This window comes from Cystoisospora suis (assembly GCF_002600585.1).
Source record: "Cystoisospora suis strain Wien I chromosome Unknown contig_1715, whole genome shotgun sequence".
Lineage (NCBI taxonomy): Eukaryota > Apicomplexa > Conoidasida > Eucoccidiorida > Sarcocystidae > Cystoisospora > Cystoisospora suis.
This window is the reverse complement of record NW_027154515.1, coordinates 1-8,123: the sequence shown is the minus strand read 5'-3', so window position 1 is coordinate 8,123 and position 8,123 is coordinate 1. Positions and strand designations below refer to the sequence as shown.

At 43.0% G+C, this 8,123-nt stretch overlaps 1 protein-coding gene across 1 annotated transcript in view; it reads left to right on the top strand.

Annotated features, from left to right (window-relative positions):
• CSUI_003791 (dead deah box helicase domain-containing protein) overlaps nt 1-6,869 on the top strand; it is a gene marked incomplete at its 3' end in the record, with an annotated part of 9,080 nt that extends 2,211 nt beyond the window's left edge. The window contains exons 3-7 of the mRNA XM_068063986.1: nt 572-665; nt 1,431-2,163; nt 3,016-4,967; nt 5,607-5,745; nt 6,809-6,869. Of these exons, the coding sequence (XP_067924035.1) occupies nt 572-665; nt 1,431-2,163; nt 3,016-4,967; nt 5,607-5,745; nt 6,809-6,869 (2,979 nt within the window). The remainder of the gene's footprint in view (nt 1-571; nt 666-1,430; nt 2,164-3,015; nt 4,968-5,606; nt 5,746-6,808) is intronic.
• Nucleotides 6,870-8,123: the final 1,254 nt, after the last annotated feature.

Genomic DNA, 8,123 nt, shown 5'->3' with positions numbered 1-8,123 from the left:
TATCTATCTATATCTATCTTCAATCTAGGTATCTTTAATTGGTCTGCCTATCGTTGTCTGTTTATCTGTCTTTCTTTCTGTCTACCTGTTTCGACATGTAGTACGTAGAAGCGTTAGTCGCGGACCAACAGGAGACTATCATTCGCGTCTCAGATAGCTATCTGCTTCATGTGTATCTGTATATAAGGCGTAGGATTCTGTCGGTTTCAAGTGTACGTAAGCCTACGTGTCTTTCTCTTCTCCTTCTTTTCCTCCTTATTTGGCCTTTCACCTCCATTTTCGCAGTAGCATGCAGACTAGGCCTGTGTGGCAACTGAAGTTGTCCGTGCTATTCTCTTAATATATGCACTCGCCATTCACGTAGGAATGACGTGGCTATACACAAATATAGATAGATATATAGATTCTTATCTCTCTTTCTTCTTTACTCTTTCTTCATGTACCCATCCGTTCTATCATACCTTTCCGTTCCTTCTCCTGTTTGCATATCATGTCTTAAGATCATCTCTTTTCTTTCCTCCTAGGTCGTCTTTTCTTTCTTCTCTGTTGCCTCTTTATTTCATCTGGACAGCCTCTTCGATATGCCTGTCTCTTCGGAGGGTCTCCTCTTTCCATTTGTCAAGAGAAGTTGAAGCATCAGCCTCATATTCTTATCGCAACTCCTGGTAAGTCTTTTTAAAATGCTTTCTTACTCATCTTTCTTCTACCCTTCTTCTTTCTTTCTTCTTTTCCGAGGTGTCTCCCTTCTCTGTCCTTCTCTCCTCTCTTCACTTCTTCAGCTCATCGGTCCTGCCGTAGGGACACTCCTCTTTTCTTCTTGTAGATTTCATGTACCTTTCTCTTTTTCTATGTCTCTTTCTTTCTCTCTTGCTTTCTCTCTTTCTCAACCTTCCTCTCTTTGTATCACATATCTCAGCTATCCTTCCTCATCTGTGCTTTTCTAACGGTCGTGAATTCCGAAGAGCTTCTCTCATTCCTCTCTCTTTCAAATCAGTCATTCTGCTCTTTTCTTTCGGGTGTCGTCTACGTAGCAGCATAAGATTTCTCTTCAAGTGCTTCTCCATGAAGATACAAGCAAACACTCGCGAGTATAACGATAGCCCCTTCTTTCTAAGAAGGCGTAGCTTATCTCTGTCTCTCGCTCTTTGAAGCAGCGGAAGAAGAAGAAGAAAGAGAAGAGTTTAAGAAGAAGATAGAGATCTTTTCTTCACTCTACCAGTCATATAAGCAAGTTCTTATCAGGGAGAGAGAACGAGAGCACTGACTGCGTTCCACGAAAGAACTTCTCTCCCTCTACGGAGTTTCTCTCTCTCTTTTCCTTCATTTTCTTTCTCTCTCTTTCCTTCTCCTTTCTATTCTCCTAAAGATAATTCACACTGTTTCAAATCGTTCTCTTTATCTTCTCTCTTTGTCCTGTGTGAATCTCGAAGGTCGCTTGCTAAGTCTTCTGAGAAATAAGCAGACGCAGAGAGTCTTAGGGACGTGGACCTGCGATTGTCTCTCCTTTCACCAAGAGCTTCTAAAGCGAGAGAAAGGAAAGAAAGAAGATGCAAGTTCAAAGAAACAGACTTTCTATGGAGAGAAACCATCGACAGATCTTCTTCTTGAAGCAAGAGGACACCTGGTAGAGGAACACAACGAAGAGAAAGAAGCAGGAGAAGAAGAACAAGAGAAGGGAGAGAAGAAGGGAGAAAAAGAGGAAGAAGATGAAGAAGCTATGAATACGAACGCAAGTGAGAATAGAGAGGAAGAGGGACGACAGAGCGAAGATGACGGAGAAGAGGAAGAAGAAGAGGAGAAGCAGCAAGGAGCTCAAAAGCGCGTTAAAGACAGGGAAGAGAAGGAGGGAGAGCAGAGGGAAGAGAAAAGAGATGAAACAAGGTCGGAAAAGAAGGAAGATGAGACAGAAGAGAAACAAGAAAGAGAGAATCTTGTTGGGAAAGGAAAGGAAGAAGGTATCAATAAGATAGAGCAAGAAGAAGACAAGGAGAAGAATAAAAAGAATAGCAAGAAGAATGAGAAGAATAAGAAAGGAGAAGATATCTTGTTCTGTAGGCCCTGTCGTCGACTTCCCTCCTCTCGCCGTCTTCAGAGACATTTGGAGATAATTGTCCTTGACGAAGCAGATCTTCTTCTCGACCACTTCTTTAGGCATCAAGTCCAGTAAGGAAAGGCACACAGAGCTATTGTCTTGTTTCTCATCTTCTTTTCTTCCTCTCAAGAAGGAGAAGAAGACGACGTCTCCATGAATATGATAGAGGAAGAAAGAAGAAATAAGAGAGCGGCTTATGCCCTACCCTTAAGAGTTGGTCCACTCCACTCAGGCCCTACCTATTGATAGATTCGTTAAAGATAGATAGATAGATAGAGTAAGGGAAGATAAATATAGATACGTAGATTAAAGGTTAGATAGATAGCCAGGTAGATCGATAGATAGATGAATAGATTAGAGATAGATAGGTAGATTGGAGATAGATAGATAGATGGATAGATAGATAGATGGATAGATAGATCGATGGATAGATAGATGGATAGAGAATGGGTTGAGGGTGTTCCTAGGTGTAGCTTGCCTGACAGTGTAGAAGTGCATTCCTTGATAGATTCTAGAGATCTCTCCTTCTCTTTACCTCTTCTTGTCTGCAACTCCTCCCTACTCTTCTTATCCACGATTACATTATGGCGTAGGTTCTATTCCATGCTCTATCGGTCGATCTATCTATCTATCGATCGATCTATCTATCTATCTACCTATCTATCTTCTTAATCCCTACTTCATCTGTCTTCAATCTCTCTCTGTAGATAAAGTCTGAAGAGAGCGCGGAGGCCTCTGTCTTCCCTCGTGAAGAAAGGAGAGACTGTAGGGGGTAGTTCATCTGTCTCGAGGTTGCAGCTCCAGAGAAGAAGAAGAAGGTGTCTTTACGTCGCATCGTCATAGTATTGAAAGAGAGAGAAGGAAAGGCTCTTTTTCCTACTGTGCGATGTTCGTCTTTCTTTCCTTCTTTCTGTTTTCTTCAGAGCTCTTCTAAAATCTCTTCTTCATCCTCACATGCAACTGCTTGCCTTCTCAGCGACGTTCCCCCCTCCTCTTATATCCTTCTTAGAGAACTTCGTTGAAGATCTCGACGAGGCTCGATACACCTCAGCCCTTCAGAGCCAAAAGAAGAAAGAAGAAGAAGAACAGCGTCAAAGAGCTTTATCTTTTGTGGTTGCGCATGCATTAGCTGAGAAAGAAGGAGGAGGTCTCTCACTAAAGGGGGAGAAAGAAGGATCCTTCTCGTTAACTAAAGAGCTCGCTGAGGCCTATATGAACCGCGCGAGGAACTTCGAAAAAGAAGGCAGAGATTCGAATGAGAAGAGAAAGAAGGAGAATTGCAAAGAAGATACACATGGAGAAGAGAGAAAGAGAAGAGAAGAGGAAGTTAGAGAAGAAGAAGAAGAAATAGAAGGTGAGAGTAGCATCTCAAAGAAGCGAGTTGAAGGGAAAGACACTGGGGAAGAAGGAAGCATAAGAGAGGGTGTACAGAAGCGCCATTCCCAGGAGGGGAAGAAAAGAGAAGGAGAAGAAGGGGAAGAGGAAGAAGAAGAAAACATAACAGAAGTACAAGAAAAAGTCGTCTCTTCTGGAGTTGTCGGGGTAGTAGGAGAGGAACAGATGATAAGAGAGAGACACGAAGAAACTCACTCTTCAAGAGACCTTCGCGAGAAGAATGGCTCTCTCAACTCCCCTTTCGTATCATCTTCTTGTTTCAGATCTGAAGAGAGTCATCGAGGAGAAAAGAGAGAAAATAACGGAGCAGAAAAAGTGGACGCTTCGCATGCACTCGAGACAGGCAAACAGACGAAAGCCTCTGCCCCAAGAGGGAGAGAGGTAGGGAGCATGATACCTATGCGATCCGAGCCTAGGTGCTTCGAAAAGATTCTCCTATGTTCTTCATGGATTCTACACTCCAGAGAAGGAAAGACGAGTCTACACAAGAGAGAAGAAGAGAACAAGAAGACGGAGATAAACGGTAGTGAAGTCGTTCGAAAAGGAGAAGAAGAAGAAGAAACGAAGGTAGATGGGAGAGAAGGAAGTTCTTTAAAGAAAGCCTCAATGGGTAAAAAGCGTTCTGCTGCCGAGGTAGCACGTGCTCTTGCCATGAAATATGGAACACCTTCTTCTCCTTCTCCTCCCCCTCCTCTTTCTTCTCTTTCATCTTCTTCTTCTTCTCTTTCATTCTCATCGTCGTCTTCTTCGTCGTCGTCTACCAGCACTCATCGTATCTCTTTTTCCTCTGAGGCACATCCTCTCTCTTCTGTTTCTCCTTCTCTTTCCTCTCAACTCCAGCCTCTTTCTTTTTCTTCTTCGTGTGCTAGTCTATCTCCTTCATCTTCAGGCCCTAGGGAAATGAAGAGCGAGACAAACGATCGGAAAAGAGAAGAAGATTCCATGAAAGACCAGTCGCCCGGATCTTCAGGGGACATGTCCTCCCCGCCGAAGAAGGCTCTCGAGATGCTAGAAGAGAGAAAGGATATGAGAGGGAGAGATACCTCCTCCTCCTTCATAGGTTCCTCTAAGGAAGAAGAAGAAAAGAAGAAGAGTCTTGAAGGAGGAGAATCATTAAGAGAGAGAAAAGAATGTCTAGTATCTTCTTCCTCTTCTCCACCTTCTTCATCTTTATGTAGTATCTCTTTCCCTTCTCAACAGAACAGAGAAGGTAGCATCGCAGAGGCTGAAGAATTAGACAGAGAACCTCTATCACATGTAGACAGGCCTTCAGATAAGAAGTCTTCCCCCTCAGGAGATCTCGCTTTTTCAGCAAAGACCACAAATCCAGATGATAGGCTTGATACATCTGACTTCTATTCTACACAGAAGCAAGAAGACCGTCAGACTCTTGCTCTCTCTTCTCCTTCTCTCTCCTCATCGACACCCTCTTCTTCCTCGTCTTCATTACGCCCGTCACTTCCCTCGCCTCTCTTAGAAGGTATCCGTCAACCACATAAGCAGACAGACGTCTAAGGAACTCCTCTGTTTGCATACATCATAGGCATGTTGCAAATATACGCATATCTATTCAGGTATCAACATAGCTTGGTGCCCTTGTATAAACATCTATATATATCGTCCTATGTATTACATGTATGTATAGATAGATAGATAGATGTAGAGAGTATTGGCTTGAGTGAAAAGTGAGAGGTCGCGAGTTTTGCATGAGATTTATGTTTGTGGGAAGGAGAAGGGAAAGAAGGTGTCTCTCTCGTCCGCTAGATCTTGCTACACTAATACACTCTCTCGAACATCTTCTTCCTCGTCTCTCTTCAAGCCCCCCTACCACGTTGTGAAATATGCATCTTTCTATCTGTCTGTCCATTTCTATCTTATCTCTTTATCTGCATGTCTTTCTACCTATCTGTCTTTTGGTCTTCCTTCCTTTTCCTTCTCTCTATATCTCTCTTTCTCCAACTTTTCCTCCATGACCTGCTCTTTCCATGTCTGAGAAGCGTTACCTTATTCTTCTTCTTCTTCCTCTCATTCCTTTCTCATCCTTCGATCGAAGGCAAACTTTCTCTCTCTTTCTCTCTTACTTTCTTTTTTCTCTCTTTTCCACCTTCATCTTCTGTAGGCATTTATTATGCTTTGCTAATTGTTCCTGATGAGCCAACCGTCATGAGACAGCTCGGAGCGAAAGTTCGAGTTTTACTTCAAGTCTTTTCTTCTCTTGCCTTTCGTCAAGCTATCGTCTTCTGTAATGATCAAGAATCGTAAGCCCCAGCCTTAGTCGGGCATTCATGCGTCTCCTCTATCATCATGGCTCCTCGTTCATCTGCAACGTTGTCACCCTGTTTTCGCTTCTTTTGCTCTTCTCTTCATCTCTATTTGTATATCTTTGGTCTGCCCGTCTATCTCTATCTATCTACCTATCTTCAGTCTATCTACCTTTAATCGATCTATCTCTTGGCGGAAGGAAGTGAAGGGAGGGAGAGATGTCTTCCTTAGTGGACCTGTCAGTGTAGGAGGTGGTATGACTGAATTTCCAGGAGTGGAGTGAGGGGTTGTCTCTTGCCTTAATGCAGTGCTGTGAGAGGAAGAATGTTTAGAGTGGAAAAGACCTCTTTTTTCTTCTTGTGTAGAGAGAAAGATTCCTTTTCTCTTGCTCTGTACTCTTTTGCTTCTTCTCTCTCAACCTTTTCTCTCTCCTCTCTCATCGCTGTATATACTCATACTGTATGAAATAGTCTAGGTGAATCTAAATAGAAGAATAATGAAGACTTAGAGAATGAATGTATCTATCTATCTATCCATCTTAATCCATCTATCTTAATCTATCTCTCTTTAATCTATCTCTGATGTCGCGGGAATGGCGCTGCTTTCTTAGCGTGCTGTCGGGAGAGGTGACGTCGAAGATTTGCTTCTCCCCGATGAGTTTCGCCTCCTACTCCTAGCGCTACTACGACCTAGTGACCATGATAGAAAAAAGAAGAAGAAAAGACGAGGAGGATACCTTCAGAGAAGTCAGGTTTCTTTGTGTGTTCGTTGCTCCTCCTGTGACACCCCATTTCCATTCCTTTTCTCATTCAGTCGTCTTTCCATAGATTTCCAAAGATGAAGTTTCTCTATGAAAGGAGAAAGAAAGGCTGAGGTCATGTACCCGCCACCGCGCTGCCTTTCCATTGAGACACTAGCCAGAGGAGGAGTAGACACAGAGCTAGCCATTCTGTGTCTAGAATCGTGAAGGTTCCCTCTGATATGGCTATCTGTCTTGGCCTGTCTGAAGCAAGCATAGCTTTCTTCCATTGTTTCTGTCTCTTCCTTTTTCTTGTCTAGGGGAGCGCAGGTGGCCATGTGCTTAAATCAGCTGGGGGTGAGCGCCTTATATACGAGGTAAGGGCGAGATGAGTGTGGTCGCATTCTTCTTCTACGTCGAAGGGCTTTTACGATAGTAAAGGAAAAGACATGATAAAGATAGATTGCGGCAAGGACCTCGACATATAGTGTGTACAGCTCCGAGTGGATTTGAATCTGCAGATTTTGTTTTCTCTTCGTAGGATCTTCTTCGTCGAGAGGTCTATATATCAGGCAGGCATAGTGAAGAAATCTAAATAGAGCAGCGCCATGCAAAGGGAGGCCTTCGCTTTTCACCACATGGAAATGCAAAGCAACACGTCTAACAAGAATGTGCTCCTCAGAAGGCAAAATCCCTATCTATATATCTATCCAGCTATCTATCGATCTTCATTTCTGTGTCTCTCATTGCTCAAGCTATCTCTCTGTCTATCTTCATCTCTCTGTCTATCATCTCTTCATTCATCCACATTTCTCTATTGATCTATCTACATGGAATCTGTCGATCTTCAACGTATTTACCGCCCTGTATGTACATGTATATGAAGAGCTTTGTGTGCTTTACCGTGTTGAGTCTAGGGAAACAACTGTATGGACATACAGGATACGTACCTACATATTATATTCCATACAAGCAAATATACATACATACCTACACATACATATCCATTCATACATACAGCCTCATGCGTACACTACATACACACATATTCATACAGGCATACATACGTACTTATAGATATTTATAGGTCTTCATACATACATATTTGGGTTTGTATTCTTCTCCACTCTTTGGTTGAAGCAAGGCATGCCCTCGTGATTCGATAGAGAGATCTCTCGTCTCGTCTGTCTCACTGACGGTGTCGCAAGATATCTGTCGTGCATGCAGCAGTCTGTTCTTCTTTCTGCTCTTCTACTTCACCTGTCGTTGAGAGAGCAAGAGAACGAGCGTCTTCTCCGTAAAAACTTTCTTTTCGTGTGTTTCCTATCTACTCGATAAGTGACTAGACCATCAGTAGTCGGGGTGAACGAGAAGGATGTATTCTCTCGATATCTCCTCACACAGACAGAGATCTCTTTTCATTCTTTTCTCTTTCATGGGTCTCTTCTTCATCTTCTTCTTCTTAGTCTATGAACTCGTCCACGACGTGTCTCCGCATCCCCCTGATGTCTGTCAGTAGGGGGTTCCTTCGTAGTCATTCTTCTTCTATTCTTCTCTTTCTCTGAGTTCTTCTTCCTGTTGCTAGTGTGATGGGGATCTTCTTATCTTATCCTATCTCTTAGTTTTTCTTCTCTT